The sequence below is a fragment of the Erythrolamprus reginae genome, chromosome Z (genome assembly GCF_031021105.1).
Source record: "Erythrolamprus reginae isolate rEryReg1 chromosome Z, rEryReg1.hap1, whole genome shotgun sequence".
Lineage (NCBI taxonomy): Eukaryota > Metazoa > Chordata > Lepidosauria > Squamata > Dipsadidae > Erythrolamprus > Erythrolamprus reginae.
This window is the reverse complement of record NC_091963.1, coordinates 111549944-111568319: the sequence shown is the minus strand read 5'-3', so window position 1 is coordinate 111568319 and position 18376 is coordinate 111549944. Positions and strand designations below refer to the sequence as shown.

General features: G+C 41.4%; 1 protein-coding gene across 3 annotated transcripts in view; it reads right to left on the bottom strand.

The window, feature by feature from the left end:
• Positions 1 to 18376, bottom strand: part of NPEPPS (aminopeptidase puromycin sensitive) — a 127667-nt gene that overhangs the window by 89134 nt on the left and 20157 nt on the right. For all 3 annotated transcript variants that reach the window (XR_011556851.1, XM_070727671.1, XM_070727670.1), the window contains exons 2-3: positions 6436 to 6520; positions 4388 to 4465 (exon numbers count right to left, since the gene is read on the bottom strand). Coding sequence is in view for 2 of the 3 variants with exons in the window: in XM_070727671.1 (XP_070583772.1) it covers positions 4388 to 4465; positions 6436 to 6520 (163 nt within the window). In the remaining variant the exon portion in view is untranslated. The remainder of the gene's footprint in view (positions 1 to 4387; positions 4466 to 6435; positions 6521 to 18376) is intronic.

Genomic DNA, 18376 nt, shown 5'->3' with positions numbered 1-18376 from the left:
ATCAAAAATAGGCAAAGCAATAGCAACACAAATGTTGCTGTTCATTTACAGTTAAGAAGTGAGAACAAAATGAACATCCAAAGAACGAAACAATATTTTAATTAATGTTGAGAAGTTTAAAAAAGGGTGGCGTTGAGATTCAAGAGAATGGCCACAAATGATTTTGGAAGCAATTAAATAGATGAGTATTTTGCTCCAATTAAAAGTACAGAAGGGTTTCCTCATAAAGCATTGAGCTTTCTGGTTCCCTGAGCAATATAAAAGTTATCTGCCATGAGAGGAGGTAAATTAGGAGAAGATGTAGGCTAAAAAAATTCCGATATTAATATAAAAGAACAAGAAAAACGATTTCAAGATGGAAACAGCAGAAAAATCAGAGGATATAGATGTGCTTTCATGTATCTCTTCATTAGCAGATTGGAAAGTGAATGCTCATGAAGGAAAAAAATAGTAGAATTTTATATCTTTAGTAAAGATATAAGCTATTTCATGTATTTAGAAAACAAAAATGCTATTCCAGCAATACTGCCTTGAGATTAATTTAAAGTTTGGGGCTCGTTCCTCAAAGATTTCCATTTGGCCATGCAGGAAGCTTTTGGGGAAGGTTTCTAAAAGCCCATTTTCTGTTTCTAGCTATGTTTATTGGCAAAAACCAGAGGTTTTTGACAAAAGCACCATTAAATGTGGTTCTGTGAATACAGGACATTGCTATGTTACCAGGCACCCAAAGTCCCAAAATATGTTTACTATAATTTTGAATTGCTGAATAAGTTGGGGACTATCTGTATCTTCAAGAAAACAAAGAGTATTAAGCAATAAACAAAAAGGAAAGAAAATAAAACAATAAAATGAGAGGAAAGCATCTCCTATAAATCAACAACCGAAAAATTGTAAATGCTTAATGCCAAAAAGAAAACATATTCTGCTGACACTTTGAGGACAAATCTATAGGAATTGTTTTAATAAAATAACACACTGTACTGTACTTAAAAAGCCAAATTGCTTACATCTCTATAAATCTGCTTGATGGAGTCCATATCATTTATCTAAAAACTGACTTTCCCCACATCTTGCTATAGTTGATGAAGCAAAAGTAAACCTTGTACTTTCTTGTGTTCTTCATTATTCATTTTACATTACTTATCTATTCTTATGTCTCACCAGTTAATTTAATCCAACTCTTCATGTATAACTCTGGGTTTTTAAAAAGATCTTAATCAAAACTTTGCTTACATGAATTAATGTAACTTTATTAAATTATGTATCCTTTTAAATTCTGCCCTTTTTTTCTCATACAAGAATACATTTGCCAATCTTTACACCACTCTTGTTCCATAATTGTTGATACAGCTATTACCTCAATTACCCCTTCTGCAACTATTTAAAATTCAACAAATTTTTGGTAAACACAATCTTTCCTATTTCACAACTGATCTATTGCTTGTCACATTTCAAATTCTAAGAGGTTGGTCCTTGAATATTTTCTCTTTACCAAGGGTTATAGAGAATTGTAACATTTCCAACTTGTTTCACTACATCATTTTATTTTTGTTATTTACCAGATTATTGCAATTATTTTTGAATGTTCTTATTTTCTGAAGTTCTTCTTGCTTCACTTCATTTTCTTTCACACTCCAATTGTTGATATAATTGATGTATTTTTCCTTGTAGTTTTTGTCCCTTGTCTTTATTAAAAGTTTGCCTTTAGTTGCCATACAACCTTCTTGTTGCCCAAGTCTTTTCTTTTTATTTTTCCCAAGCTATACAATTTTTATTTCTGAAACCTACTTAGAGCTTTACTTGGGAGTATTTCTTGTCATTGCTTTTATGGTGTTGTTTATTCATTACCCCTAATCCTTCAAATTAAGTTTTCCATAAAGTAAATATTCTGTTCCTTTTACTGATCTGACTGCATCTTTTCTAAGGTCAAGAGTAAAGCCCCTCATTTTGTGGGATGCCTCAAGAATGTCCTGTTTAACATCTACATAAATTTTCTTTGGGAGAGTTGGATGAAATATGTCCTATCTGGAGGCTGTGTGGGTCTGGATAGAAAAGACTCAGACTCAATCTTGCCAAGACCAAGTGGATCTGAAGTTTTATATGCCCCAAATCTGGAAATTTTCCATCTTGAATGACATTATGCTCTCCATTTTAGAGTGTATAATCTGGCAATTGTCTTAGACTCACAGTGCTGCTTAAAGGACGGACAGCAGCTGTGGCAAAGAAAGCCTTTCCACAGCTTCATTTGGTGCACCAGCTTCACTCATTCCTGGGTTGGGAGCCCCTCTGACAGTCACTCATGCTCTAATAACCTTGTGGCTGGATTATTGCAAAGCATTCTATAAGGGGTTGCCTTGAAGACCACTTAGAAGCTTAAGCTGGTCCAGAATGTAATGTTGTTGAGTGTTAGACTATGAGATACCATTGCTCCTCAAGCTGCTCTGATTACTGGTTAAATTCAAGGTATACTTTAAGATACCATTTTATCAGTTGTAAAATTCTTCATGCCATAGGATCAGGCTGAGGGATCAACTATTTCGCAAGGTTTCTCCTACCTATACCCATTTATTATAATACTGCATTTTACATTTGCTAGCTAATAATAACTGACTACCAAATCAGATTTAAATTTGGGATATATATATATATGGAGCAATCTGCTCAGTTTAGGGTGGTTCTAATAAACAAAGTGGAACAATGCTTGATAGCTTGTAACTTGCCATTTTATGCAACGCCAACTGTATGTTTAGTTTAGAGTTCAGTGTGTTAGGCGAACCCTGGCAATTAGATTTTAGCAAACTTGAATTAGAATTTGTGTGAGGACAAATATATTAATTTGGAAAAAATAGGTTTTACTTTTAATTCAAATATAAAATATTGGAAATGCAGAGATTTCTATAACATTTATAACATATTTAACAGAGAGCTGAGGAATTTGTTCAGTTTCTGGTGGACAAAGTCGCCCAGATTCGGATGGATTTGGACTCTGACTGGGTAATTCTAATCATTATGACGGGGTAGGTCTTAGTCCTATTGTATGGGACATGTTTGATCCTCTGACTCCTGAGGAACTAGACATGGCTATGGGAGCAATGAGTTCCTCCACTTGTTTATTGGACCTGTCCCCTCCTGGTTGGTTTCAGCCAGCAAGGAGATGACACCAGGCTGGTTCCAGGCTCTGGTCAATGCCTTTTTGAGTGAGCGGTCTTTCCTGCAACCATTAAAGGAAGTGGTTGTGAGCTCCCTCCTCAAGAAGTCTTCCCTGGAGTCAGCTGAGTTAAAGTACTTTTATCCAGACTCCAATCTACCCTTTGTGGAAAAGGTTGTGGAGAAAGTGGTGGCACTCCAGCTCCTACGGTCTTTGGATGACACATGTTATCTAGACCCTTTTCAATCAGGCTTCAGGCTTGGCTACAGCACAGAAATTGCTTTGGTCATGCTAATGGATGATCTCTGATGAGCCTGGGATACAGGTTATTCCTTTATCTTGGTGCTTCTTGACCACTCAGTGGCTTTCGGTATCTCTGACCATGGTATCCTTCTGCGACGACTAGGGGAGTCAGGAGAAGGAGGCACCGTGTTGTGGTGTTTCTCCTCTCTCTCTGGTTGGTCGCAGTTGGTGTTGGAGGAGGACAGAGATCTACACTTAGGCCCCTCCTCTGTGGGTGCCACAGGGTTCAGTTCTCTCTCCTGTCCTATTTAATATCTACATGAAACCACAAGGTGAGATCATCCAACGGCATGGGGTGAGGTACCAGCAATATGCTGATGATACCCAGCTGTACATCTCCACCCCGTGCCAGTTTAGTGAAGTGGCAGATGTGATGTGCCAGTGCCTGGCTGTAAGGGTCTAAATGGGAGTTAACAGACTCAAACTTAAGCCTAACAAGGTGAGTGGCTATGGTTACTGCCCCAAAGGACTATACTGTCCTTGGTTCTGGGAGGGGAAAAATTACCTCCCTCAGAATGGGATCGCAATTTGGGTGTCCTCCTAGATTCTCAGTTGAGATTGGATCAACATCTTTCAGTTAATTCAAGGTGTTGGTTATCCTCTACAAAGCCCTACATGGCTTCGGGACAGCCTTCTACTGCACGGCTCCCGGAAACCAATAAGGGCCCACAAAGCTGGGATTCTCTGGGTCCTGTCAGGTGGAGGGCCTTCTCTGTGGCAGCTCCGGTTCTCTGAAACCAGCTACCTCCAGCGTCCTTAGGAAGTTGGGCAGCATATAAATTACACTAATAATAAATTAGACTAATAAATAGTTGGAATGAACTCCTAAAACACATCCTAAATAATGAAGGAAGGGGGGGGAGACTATGCTCTGGCAACAAAATTTATATTTCTTTCATCTCACATGGGCCCCATTTAACTCCTACAAAATTTTACCTTTCTGAAGCGTGCTGGGAAAAGAAAGAGTCACTTTCTCATCTTCATTCTGATAATTGAACCCTGTGGCATGGATTTCTGAAAAAGATTGTAAATAGTCATAAGGGTAAGATCTAAATAGTCAAGTACTTCCTTTGATATGGAGACTGATACACATCAGGTCTAGAGGAAAGTATTATGCAATAGTACCTTTTAAAGAAATAATTTATAATTTACTTTAATTGAAAATAATGTTAATCTGACTTACTTAAAACTCAGGATCTTCCAGAGACTAAAATGTGTCTACTGGACTGAATCCAGTTAATTTTGTTCATACCTTGTCATTCTAGATAAGCTATAATATTTTATTTTCAAAAGCATATAATAAAGTAACCATAAATTGGATTTATATAGTTCCGTATGTTTCAAAATAATTTATCTGATTTTGGTAGACTCTTTTTTGCAATAAAACACAATTAAGCAAAATTTAGTTAGTATTGCAGAATATGAAATCAGTTTCATTGGTCATAGTTGCTTGTAATATTAAGTTAAATTTCAGAGCATCCTGGTGGTACTGTATGATGCTCTTAAGTCCTTCAATTCTCCAATTGAAACTGCTGGCATAACCAAGGTCTAGTGAGGAAGTAAAGTCTTAATAGGATAAATCCAGTGAAGGGCTACCAAAACGTTTAGCCAATTTCTCATGCATCCTTTGCAGAGCTTGGTCCCTTCTCTTCTCAGCCCTGGTGGGTCTAGCCATTATAGGAAGAGGAGGAAGAGGCCTGGGGGATATTTTCAATTTCATCGCCAGTAGGCCTAACCTCTCTGGGACTTTTAGAAGTGCCTCTCTTGGGAAACAAAGTCATGGCTTGAACAAATTTCAGGGACAAGACTTAATGGCACAAGGCGGGACGCGCGTAGGCGATCCGCAAGTGCCGGAATTACTGGGCGCTGAGGGCCTTCGTGCCAAAATAAACCGCTCCGATGTTTTTTGCAAACAGAGGGAAGAGTAAAGCCCGGGGGACAATCAAGGGAAACTTGCTAAACAGTCCCACACCGCAGAAGGAGAAAGCCCTTTTTTTAACAGTTCCTTAGCTTGCCGGTAAACCTCCTGGCCGATTAGATTTTGTTTAAAAAATACAATCCGGCAGCAGCGTGAGCAGGGCGCTTTGGAAACAGCAGCAATAGCCGCACCACAGCTTCTCCCTTGGCGTAAGGCTGGCATGAAAACAAGGCAAGCTTGAAGTAAAAAAGCAATTGGAAATTTTACTTATCTGATTGAAGAAGGAACGAAGGGAAGGTGTTTTAGAGAGGAGCGAGCCACCACATGTCCTGCTGGATCACAGGACCGAGTGAATTCTGGGGAAGGGGCGGATCCAACAGGCTTTTTAAATACTGTACTAGGCTCGGTCCTCTGTGGATTGGACAGCGAGCAACCCACGTGACTGCTGGACCCGCTCCTTCAGTACGGAGAAAGACAATGAACTATTATGTACCCTTTATTTACCATAAATGATACCGTGTACTTTGTAATATGTAACATATTTTCTTTTATGTAATGTGGGTCTATGATGTTTTCCTTTTTGGCTTTGCAGCCTGGCGTGGGGGAGATGGGGTTTTTTCCAAATGAGTTATGGACAAGTGTGCATATGCTGTTCCAGTTGCACAAGTAACAGGCTCACATGCCCACTGTTCGTGCAAGTCTCTTTCATGACCTGGCTCCAAACAGTTCAAGATATAATAAAGCTGGAGTGAGAAGGATTGACAAAATACAGAATAAAAATAGTTAATTCCTTTTTATCCCTTAAAATGGGGAAAAAATGTATTTTCTTTTTATTAATAGATTTTTATCACCGTCTTATTACATTATTATATAATTAAAAGGTTTCTATGTTCTTATTTTAGTATCTACAATGCAGCAAAATGTAGCTGGCATTTAAAAGGTAGCTGATAGGTTGTCTATCTAATGTCAAACAAAGCTGAAAAAGCTTTCTACAAATTAAATTTATCAGAGTAATATTATGTTTGATGATTAAAAATGTAGAAACTGCATTTATATCCCATCCTACCTTCATCTCCTTCTGGTGCATATGAAGCTGTGATAATATCAATGTCAGCACAATTCATCACTATCTGATTGGTCGCCTGCTTCACCTACAAGAGAAAATGTATGTCCATTACTTTTAATGTTAGATATAATGCAAACAAAAGATCAACAATAATTTGAAAAACAGCTGAACCTTTCTTAGTGCCTTTAATACAAAGGGAAAGTCCAAAATTAATATTTATGTATTTTTCATTATAGTACAATAATAATTAAGTATATCCTACTAGAAGAATAAGACTGAGAATGAGCAGCTGGCCATGCAACTATCTTCCTTCACACATCTAACACAACAAACTCACTATCATGTTATCTTATAGCAATACAAACAGGGCAAAATGGCCAATTTTTGTTTGATTGAGTCTACATTATTTTCTTTTACAAGAAAAGAATGTATACTAGAGCTGCCATGGGTATTGCAGGGCATTACCGCCCTGAGGCCGCTGAAGAAGCCTTATACAGTGGAACCCCGACATAAGAGCTGCTCTACTTAAGAGCAACTCGAGATAAGAGCTGGGAGGGGAGAGATATTTTTGTTCTACTTACAAGCCCAAATTCGAGATACAAGCGCCAAGGAGCTGTCTCCTGAAGCCAAACGCTAACTTCTGCGTTCGGCTTCAGGAGACAGCTGCGAAGCGGCGCGCATGTTTTAAAAGGTTGCAGCCGGCCTGGGGGGCTCGGGGGGGTGCTTGCAGCTTTCTTTCTTGCTCTTTTTCTTTCTCTCTTTTACCTTCCCTTCCTCTATTTCTTCTTTTCTTTCTCCTTCCCACCTTCTTCCCTCCCTCCCTCCCTTCACTCATTCCTCTCTTACTCTCCCCTTTCATAAGTTTCCTTGCTTCCTTCCTCTGTTCCTGTCCCTTCCCCCTTTCTTTCTTTCTTTCTTTCTTTCTTTCTTGCTCTTTTTCTTTCTCTCTTTTACCTTCCCTTCCTCTATTTCTTCTTTTCTTTCTCCTTCCCACCTTCTTCCCTCCCTCCCTCCCTTCACTCATTCCTCTCTTACTCTCCCCTTTCATAAGTTTCCTTGCTTCCTTCCTCTGTTCCTGTCCCTTCCCTCTTTCCTTCCTTCCTTCCCACCCTCCGTCCATTCATTCACCCATTCCTCTCTTGATCGCTTAAAGCCGGTCCCTGGTGCAAAAAGGGTTGGGGACCTCTGTCCTACAGGATTGGGTGGCAGAGAAGTTGAACATATGTAAATTTAAAAGTTTAAGAAAGTTTACAAGTTAAGTGAAAGAAACTTCATTATTCATTTATATGTACATGTACATTTCTTCATTAAAAACATGTCTTTCTGCATAATTTAGACTAACTTTGTGAGTTTTTTGAGGGCTGGAACCAATTAAAATTATTTACATTAATTCCTATGGGGAAAAGTCGTTCGAGATAAGAGCTGCTCGACTTAAGAGCCCAGGTCCGGAACGAATTAAACTCGTATCTCGAGGTACCACTGTAAATGTGACTAAATAGGCTTATAAATGAGAAGAAATAGAAGAAATAATTAAAATATATAACATTACAAAAGCAAATGAGACGTTTCACTCTTTCGTTTTGGGAAAGGTGAGGGACTATATTAATTCAAAGCAATTAATTCCTCAAGCTGCTTAATATAAGTGTCTGGGGGCTTATTTCACTTCTTAAAATCTTACATTACTGAAACTCAGCAATTTGCCACCAAATGTCAATGGTATAAATTCAAGTACTTCTTGGACATCAACAAAGCTGTACCACAGAAGAATAAAGAATTACGAAGCATATTCAGTGTAATTTGAATAAGGAACAGTAATTGAAGCAAGGTTTCAGTCATTTCCTTAATGAATTTCTTGCATATTACTAATATATCAATGTCCTATCCATGCCAACAATCCTGAATTTTATTTAATAATTGTTGTGGTTAGCTCTGGCCCAGCTCCTGCCCCAAGGAATGTGCAGGTGAATGTGGGGGAAACATCCACATGCCGCAGGCCTGTTTTGCTCCCGATGGAATCTGCCGATGAAGCCTCCTCTGACCAAAGAAGCATGAGTGACAGGGAAGAGGGGAGGAGTTTGGCAGACAGCCCAGGAGGAGATCAATCATCTGTATCATCCCTGGATTCTGAACAAGAATTAATGACACATCCACGCATGCGTAGAGTTGTGCATAGGAGACAACAACTGAAGGATTATTACAAGAGAAAATGAGGCCACCTGTGGTTGGGTGGGGCTCCAGTAATTAGGGCTGCTGCTATAAATAGCAGTGTGTGGGTTTGGCCGTTGTGAAAGAGTATCTAATCGCAGTTCTTCATGAATCGTGTGTTGCTGTTTTCTGGACTTTGTTGATTTTTCACGCCTTTGAAACCACAGCAGAGCAACATGTGCGTGTGTGTATCTCACTTCGTTGGAAGAAGAAGGGGTGTGAAGTTTCTTCACAGCTGCTAGCTAAGTACTTAATGACTGCTTAAGGGAAATTGTACAGACTACCCGGTTGTTTTGGGACGAGTGCTCTTTGCAATACAAAAAGAGTGCTTAGTTTATTTTGAATTTTGTGATAAAGAACATTGTTTTGAATTTTCAAACGTGTGTGTGTCTGCAATTTGTACCCTTGAATTTTCAGGAGGCTCCTACCAGAGAGCCCGGCAGAACAATAATGTACACGTACATATATAGGGAGTATATCTATGACAGTCAGAAAAACAGAAAAATGCCATCAACTAAAATTAGCAGATGAAAATTCATGGAAATGGGTTGAATTTCAAAGGATAAATCTAGTCAACATGCACATTATAATTCTGGGGTCTCATATGTAAATATCTAGTTCAACGAATAGAAATAAATAGCAAACTCTGATACTTTTTTGGCAAAGAATTTTTTTTATTTTTCTCTCCAATAACAAATGTAGTTTAAAATACCATCCACATCGAGTTACAATACAATTAATAAATTTTTAAAACTTACGGTATACAAATGAAAAACCAATACTACCTCCATTGCTTTTAACATCGGAACAAAAATGGCTACTCAGATTTCTTATACAAAATTAAAATGCTAATAGCTAATACAAATTTTAAGCCGTTTCTAATTTTAAGCACCTCTAATCCAAAAGACTCTATTATCTCAAATTTTCTCCATATCTCCTCCGACTCCATTTAAATGTATAGTTCAAAAAACATTTTTAATAGGAAATGCCCTTTAAAAATAAAAAGAGGAAAAGTGAACCTAAACAGAACCCCCAAATACTTCTAATATCAAATTCAAGGGGGAAAAGAAAGGGGGGAAACCCCCCAACTAATAAAATTCTGAATTCAACACCTTAATACACCGAATTAGTAAACCCAATTAATTATCTTACATCCTTTTAATAAGTAATGTATGTATATATATAAAAAATAATATTACCCTATCCACCTACATTATTAAAAAAACAAGAAATGAGGAAAGCATGAACAATAAAGAAAAAAAGGGAAAAAGAAAAAAATAAGGAAATAAGAAAACAGAAGAGGGAGATAAAAGCAGAAAATACACAAAAGGAAAAGATACAAAAAGAAGAAAGAAGGGAAGGGAAAAAATGGGGGGGGGAGTTGTCCTTCTCCTCAGCTATATTCTTCCCAATATAACTATTATAATCTATTTTTTTTTTAAGTTCAGGAATACACCCCTGACGTCATCCACTCTGCACCAATCCAAATCATACCGTATGCCCTATTGTAAGTAAATCGCTGCATACCCAGTGGAATACTCATGCCCTACACTAGTTGTATTGCTGCAAACCAGCAAAATCATCATAGCCTACTCTAATATTGTCACTGTGTACCCAGTGAAATCATCATGCCCTATTCTAAAAATAAAGAGAGAAAAAATTAAAAGGAATAATAAAAAGAAAACACAAAAAGGAAATGGAAAAATCACTAAGAACCCAGTGAAATTAGCCTCGATTAAATCACCATATACTATAGCGCTTTGTGGTTCATCGATGAACCAAAAAAATCCTGCAAACCACTCCCATACAAATCAATCCTCATGCCCTGCTCTAGTTATATCACTGTACAGTGGTACCTCATGATACAAACTTAATTGGTTCCAGGAGGAGGTTCGTAAGGTGAAAAGTTCGTAAGATGAAACAATGTTTCCCATAGGAATCAATGTAAAAGCCAATAATGCGTGCAAATCCTTCAGGAAAATCCCAAACTTTAGAAGGGAGGCGAACAGAGGGCAGGGAGGAGCAGCTAAAGGGAGCGGGTGGAAGAAGCAAAGCTAGGCTAAAGGGTGAGTGGGAAGGAAGAAAGGCAAGGGGGGCACCCCTCCCTTTTCTTTCTTAAAAAGACACCCCCCTCAGTGCTTGCAAAAACGCTGTCCTAGTTAATTCAGTGGAGTCTTTTCCCCCCTCCAAGCCACCCCTCCCTTTTCTTTCTTAAAAAGACACTCCCCTCAGTGCTTGCAAAAACGCCGTCCTCCTAGTTAATTCAGTGGAGTCTTTTCCCCCCTCCAAACCACCCCTCCCTTTTCTTTCTTGAAAAGATACTCCCCTCAGTGCTTGCAAAAACGCCATCCTCCTAGTTAATTCAGTGGAGTCTTTTCCCCCCTCCAAGCCACCCCTCCCTTTTCTTTCTTAAAAAAAGGGGGGGGAAAGAAACCCCTTCATCTTAGCAGCAGCGGCTTGGGTTCGTAAGGTGAAAATAGTTCGGAAGAAGAGGCAAAAAAATCTTAAACACCGGGTTCGTATCTTGAAAAGTTCGTTAGAAGAGGCATTCGTAAGATGAGATACCACTGTATACCCAGCGTCATCTTCATGCCCTAATCTATTTATATCACTGTAAACCCAGCAGAATCATCGTGCCCTAATCTAAGTGTCCTAGAAACAAGGTCTATTTTAATGCATTCTGCTTTAATCCACTGCATTCTGAGAGAAAAAAAGCAAAAGATAGGGAAAAAAAGAAAAAACACCTTTTCCTTCTTTAAATCCAATTAGCTCACAATCTTTTATAAATTTGAATCCAAAAAAAGGGAGAAGAGAGAAAATTCTGATCAAATTCTATAGTTCCTGATTCCATAAATCATATACTCTATAATAACACTATCATTATTTCCTTTTCTTTGAGGGAAAAAAGATCATCAAATAGGTTCCTCCTTATTTTCTGTTTCCAAGATTCTCTAATTTTAATAATTCTGTTACTATAAATTATATATCGTATTTAAATTCATTAGTCCCCCAGGTATATAAGATCGATCAACTTTGCCTGTTAATAGTACAATCCACTTAAACTAAGATACTTTAATTGCCCAAGGATATTATGCCTGGAAAGCCAACATTCAATAATATCCAGTAAATGCTTCCATGGTACTTGGCTTAATTGTGAAATACTTTAAGCAAATGCACAAAACCAGAAAAACACATTAGTGTGGTATCTTTCACTGAACTTTTCACATGTAATTCTAGATTATCATAACCATTTCTGCCACCCCTATTATTAATTTAAAAAGAGGCTGAATAAATAGCTTAATAACTATCTGGACAACTATAGTATCTAGTACCATTATTCCAGGGAGAGCTGAAAAATTCCAAAATAGTGATAATAAAAACATGAAAAAAACTTGAAACTAATATTCAGAATACATACTTAGAACATTTAGGATGTTCGCCTAGTGCACCAGTTGCGGCCCTACCTGGACCGGGAGTCACTGTTCACAGTCACTCATGCCCACATCACCTCGAGGTTCGACTACTGTAATGCTCTCTACATGGGGCTACCTTTGAAGAATATTCAGAAACGTAAGATCATTCAGAATGCAGCTGCGAGAGCAATCATGGGCTTCCCAAGGTATGCCCATGTTACACCAACACTCCGCAGTCTGCACTGGTTGTTGATCAGTTTCCAGTCACAATTCAAAGTGTTGATTATGACCTATAAAGCCCTTCATGACATCAGACCAGAATATCTCCAGGACCGCCTTCTGCTGAACAAATCTCAGCGACCAGTTAGGTCCCACAGAGTTGGCCTTCTCCGGCTCCCGTCGACGAAACAATGTCTGGCGGGACCCAGGGGAAGTGCCTTCTCTGTGACGGCCCCAACCCTCTGGAATCAACTCCTCCCAGGAGATTAGGACTGTCCCTCGAATCCAACGGCCTAGTACGGTGGATGAGACTTTGGACCCCAGAGACCTGGGGTGGAAAGCTACGAATAGGGCTTCTGACCTACGAAAGGTCCTAGTACGTTGGAGATAAATTCACAGAGCTCTAGTAAGGTCCAAAGTGTGCCATTTGACGGAGAGATGGTGGTTTTGGTTAGAGCAGAAAGAAGGCAATACAATGTCCTGGGATCTGTGAAACATGGAGCTGACCTTTGGTAGAAAGGTGGGGTCAAATCGAAGAACTACTTTGTCCAGATAAAATTGGCATAAGTCCTGGCGAAGAGAGAGCGCCGCCAGCTCAGAAATGCATCTGGCGGAGGTGATTGCCACCAGGAATGCTACCTTGTAGGACAGGTTTCTGAAGGAGGCAGAATTTAGCGGTTCGTATGGACCTTGGGTAAGAGAATGTAGAACTCGAGGTAAGTCCCAGGATGGATATCTGTGAACAGTGGGAGGCCTGAGGTACGAGATGCCTCTTAACAGTTCTTGTATTTCAGGGAAACCGCAAAGTGGTTGTTTTCGGGGTCCTGCCAGGCCTGAGGTAAGGCTGCTAGGTGCTGCCGGATAGTGTTGGCTGAGAGACCTAGGTGAAAGCCTTTCATGAGGAAGGCAATGATTCTGTGAATGGGAATACACAAGGGAGAGAGGCCTTCCTGGGAACACCACTGGTGGAATTTGGATCAGGTATGGTCGTAGATCCTGTTGGTAGATATTCTTCTAGACTTTAGGATCACTTCCACGGCGTCTGGATCATAACCTTGAAGGTCTAGGTCGCGCTGGATAACAGCCAAGCGGTGAGGTGGAACCACTCCGGGTCTGGATGGTGAGAGACCCCCTGCTGCAACATATCCTCCGAAGTGGGGAGTCGCCAGGGGGCCTGGACGGATTGCCGCTGGAGGTCCGTGAAACACGGTCGTCGAGGCCAATGAGGGGCTATCAGTATTACCTGGGGCTGCTCGAAGAGGATCTTGTGGATCACGTCTGGCAGGATTGGAATTGGGAAGATGTATAGGAGGCCTGGAGGCCAAAGGGTTCTGAGTGCGTTGGTTGCTTCTGCTCTCGGGGGATGGGAATCTGGAATAGAACCGAGGGAGCTGAGCATTGGTCGCGGTTGCGAACAGGTCTAGTGATGGGGACCGAATCTGAGGCAGATCTGCTGGAATAAGTCTGGATGAAGACTCCACTCCCCTGGATCCAGCGTCGATCGGGAGAGCTAGTCCGCCTGCACATTTCATGTCTGTTAGGATTAGGACATGCCAATTGAGGATGTGTGGTTTGAACCTCTTGAGGGCTAGCGACATTGCTCTCAGTTCCAGCCAATTGATAGGTTAGGTTGATTCCTCTGATGACCACGTGCCTTGGGTTATGAGGCCCGGAGCGTGGGCTCCCCAGCCCAGGAGACTGGCGTCCGTGGTGATGGTAAACTAGTCTGGAATCCTGAAAACAGATCTTTTGTCTAGAGCGGAGTAAGTCTACCACGAGAGGGATCTCAGGAAGACGGAAGGGATCAGAATGGAGCGTGCTGAGTTGCTGATTCCTGATCTCTGGAATGGCAATAAAAGTCATTGGAGTTCCCTAGCATGGAGGCATGCCCAGGGAATGGTACCAATACAGGACACCATCTTTCCCAGTAGGAAAGACAGCGTGGAAATGGAGACCTTTCTTTGGGATCTGACTTGAATGATGAGCTTTTGATACTAATCTTCCCTTCAGGAGAAAGGAAAACCTGAGATAGGTTGGAATCTATGACCAGTGTTCCCTCTAATTTTTTGGGGGGGTGAGCGGAAAAGTATAGTGTCTGAACGGCAGTCCCTTCGGGACTGGGTAGCACAGAAATAATAAATAAATAAACAAAGAAATAAATAAATAAATAAACAAAGAAACAAAAAATCCATCCTGTTTTGCCTCAGAGAATTTCAAAATAAAATACTGTTCTGTGTGTCTATAACAGTGAGCTCATAATAGGGCAACTCTATCAATATCAAAATGCCACTTAAATAGTTGAGCTAGTTTCAAACTAGATTTTTATTTTCTTTCTCTCTTCCTTACTCCCATTCTTTTTCTTTCTCTTTTCCTTCCTCTCTTTTTTCTATCTGTTTCTCTTTCTTCCTCTCTTCCTCTCTCTCTCCTTCCCTCTCGGCTTCTGGGCAGGTTTGGAAAACTCTGAGTTGATGATGATTTTTAAGTGAGCGATTGCTCACTGCTCAGCTTAGAGGGAACTATGTCTATGACTGCCCCCAAGTTCTGAAGAGAGGTGGAAGGATGAAACTGACTTTTTAAAAAATTAATGGAGAAACCATCCTCTTGTAGGAGAGACATGGATAACTGAAGATTTGTATGGGTGCCCTCTTTGGAGGGACCGTGAACTAAAATGTCATCCAAATAGTACAAAATATAAATGGGGTAGCTGGGATATGAGCTGCCAGGGCACCCAGGAGCTTAGTAAAGAGTTGATGGGCCAAGGACAGGCCGAAGGGCATGGCCCTGTACTGATAGTGTTTGCCCTGAAAGGCAAAGCGGAGAAATTGTCTGTGGCCTTTTAAAATGGGAATGTGGAGATAGGCCTCCGTAAGATCTAAGAAGGACATGAAGTCCCCGGGGTGAATAGATAGAGGACAAGGAATGCATCTTAAACTTTCTGTATTTAATATACTGATTTAATCTTTTAAGATCCCAAATGGCTCTCCATCCTCCAGAGGTCTTAGGGACCATAAAAGAGGATGGAATAGAAACCAAGTCCTCTTTGATAGGAAGAAAGTGGCTGAATAGCCCTAATGGAGAGGAGATGATGGATCGCTTCCTCCATGCGGAGACGGGAGGAAGGGATCTAGAAGGGGGGCACGAAATGAAATGTTTGGGGGGTATGGAGATAAATTCCAATTGACGTTCCCGTGCCACTGTGGAAATAACCCAGGGGTCCTTACAGGAGCAGCGCCAGCTAGAAACAAACCAGGTCAGGTGCCCCCCAATGGGGATAGAGTGGTCATTACCACCTGGACCCTTTTGAGGCCCTCGAGGCGGAGGAGCTCTTTGATATCGAGACCCTCTGCCCCTGGGGATTCTATCTGATTGGGAACGAAACCGGGACTTATACTGACCTGAGTTTCTTTGAAACACGAACCCCTGATCTTGTTGGTGATTGGACCGCCGAAAGGACTGAAGCGTTTTAACAGACTTCTTGGTAGTAGGCCCCAGGATTTTCTTCTTATCAGTGGTTTCTGTAAGTAGAGGATGAAGTAAATCACCAAATAACAGCTTATGTTTTAGAGGGCCCAAGGAAAGCTGCCACTTCTGCCTCACTCCCGCTTGCCAAGGGCGGAGCCAGAGAAGCCGCCTGGCTACTGTCGAAGCAGCCACCGACTTTGTTGCAAATCTTGAGGACTGTAGGGTGGCATCCGCAACATACTGGGCTGCTGCAAAGAACTTGAGTTCTTGTTGGCCCCTTAAGTCATCGGGAGGGATATGCTGTTGAAGTTGCTGCAACCACAGAAGCATGGTTCTAGTAAAGAAGGATGCTGACCCTGCGCATTTGATTGCCTAGGTGTCTGCCAGGAAACATTTCTTGAGCCTTTGCTCCAAACGTTTGTCCTCTGGCTTTAAGACTTCTTCTGCCTCGCCAGGCATAGCTGCTGCAGAATGCAGGGTCTTGATCAGTTCATCTGCTTTGGGACAAATAAGAAGATCCTCATAAGAAGGTGAGACTTTATGAAGTTTCTTATCTTTAGAAGAGGGATTGCAACCTAGAGTTGGATGATCCCACTGTTTCAGCAAAGCGTCCTTAAATAGTTTTGGCATGGGAATGACCTCGGTATCTTCCTGCTCCTGCATGAAGAAGGGGAGATTCTCCTCCAGTGGAGTATCAGAAGTAGGTGCAGGCTTGTCCTGACCTGAAAGGCCTGTGGCTGCTCTTGCCTTAAGTAGTAGAGACTTAAACAGCTGAAATGGAAAAATAGTAGAGGATGGAGGGATCTTGATTTGAGATTCTTCATCCTCAGAGAGGCCTTGGAAAGGGTCATCCCTGTCTTCAGGATCATCATCATCCTTATACTCCTGCTCAGAGGAATCAGAGTCTGGTTCTTGAGGTACTCTGTAGGCTGAGAAGGAAGTCAGGGGTCTAAGACAGGTTTGACTACGAGGATGGAGCTGCGCATTGATGGCATTGAATTTGGCATCAATGGCTTGAGATAAGGTAGAAAACATAGATTGCAGTTCAGGGGAAAGGTTAGTAATAGAAGCAGGAAATTCAGAGGGAACCCTGTTGGCCCTGGAAGATTCAGGTTCTGAGGGTCCTGATTCAAATGGTCTGGTATCTCTGGACCTAAGCCCCATAGATTAGGCTGGGGTCTGTTTAGGTTTGGCTCATCCAGAAACAAGACAGATACACCTGAGGGAGGCAGCTCAAAGGAGTCTGGGGGTTCAGGTGAACTAACATGCACTTGGGCCTGCACTCTTAAGTGTTTAGCTGATTGTTCATGAATTTTTTGGAGTGCTTTATCTCTTCTCTTTTCAGCTCTGGTGGGCCTAGCCACTGGAGGAGCTGTGAAAGAGGAGGACGAGGCCTGGGGGATGGTTTGAATCTCATCACCAGTAGGCCTGGGGTCCTGATTGTTTCTGGAAGAAGTGCCTCTCTTGGGAATAGCAGAAGCAATGGCCTGAACAATTTACAGGGACATGGTCTGGAGCCAAAAAAAATTTTTGGAGAAGCAATAGGCTGAACAATTTAAATCCCAAGAGGAAGGGGGCCCAAGCTCCTAGGCCCAGGAGTGTCTGCCCTCAAAGACAAGCCTGAATCAATCCAGACTTCGTGTCAGTGAGACCAGCAGTGCTAGGCCTCAATGATTAAGCAACCAAGACACTCTGGTTAAGAGGCCTAGCACGGAATACAAGCCTGAGATTCTCACAGCCTACTCTGGGCCACGCGGCGGACTTTATGGCGCCAGCCGGCCTGTGCATGGGTGGACCGTTGATTTACTGGACGCTGAGGACCTTCACGTCAAGAAAAACTCAATAAAGAGTTAACTAAGTCCGGGGGACTGAACAAGCGCCTTTGTAAAGCATCCCACTCCGCAGAAGATGCCGAAATAAAGTAATAAAAGTAATACAAAACCTCCCAGCCGGGCAGATTTAGCAGAAGAAATACAGCCAACTGAAACGATAAGGCAAGGCAATTACGCAATTAACTGAAAAGCCTTATCACTGCTTCTCCCCTCGGAGCCGAGCCCCGAGGGCTGGCTGGAAAGCTAAATTGCTTCGATTGGTCGATAGAAAGGCTAATTACTGATCTTTTTGCTGTGAACGGAAGGTGTTTGTTTAGAGAGGAGCTAAGCCACCACGTGTCCTGCCAGTAGGAGGACTGAGCAAATTCTGGGGAAGGGCAGATCCAGCAATCTTTTTAAAGACAGACTCAGTCCTATGCGGATTGGACAGTGAGGAACCCATATGACTGCTGGACCCGCTCCTACAGTACGGAGAATGACTATGACTCCAGCAGGTATATGGCAGAAAATTCTTGTACATACCTTAAATCAGAGATTTTCAAATGTTTTATGTTGTTGTTTGTTTATGTTTATTTAGATTTGTATGCCGCCCCTCTCCGCAGACTCGGGGCGGCTCACAACAAAGTGCAAAAGACAATTTACAACAAATCTAAATTTCTACTAAAAACATTTAAAAAACCCCATTTCTAAACACACATACATACATACATACCATTCATAAATTGTATATGCCTGGGGGAGATGTCTCAGTTCCCCCATGCCTGACGACACAGGTGGGTCTTAAGAAGCTTGCGAAAGGCAAGGAGAGTA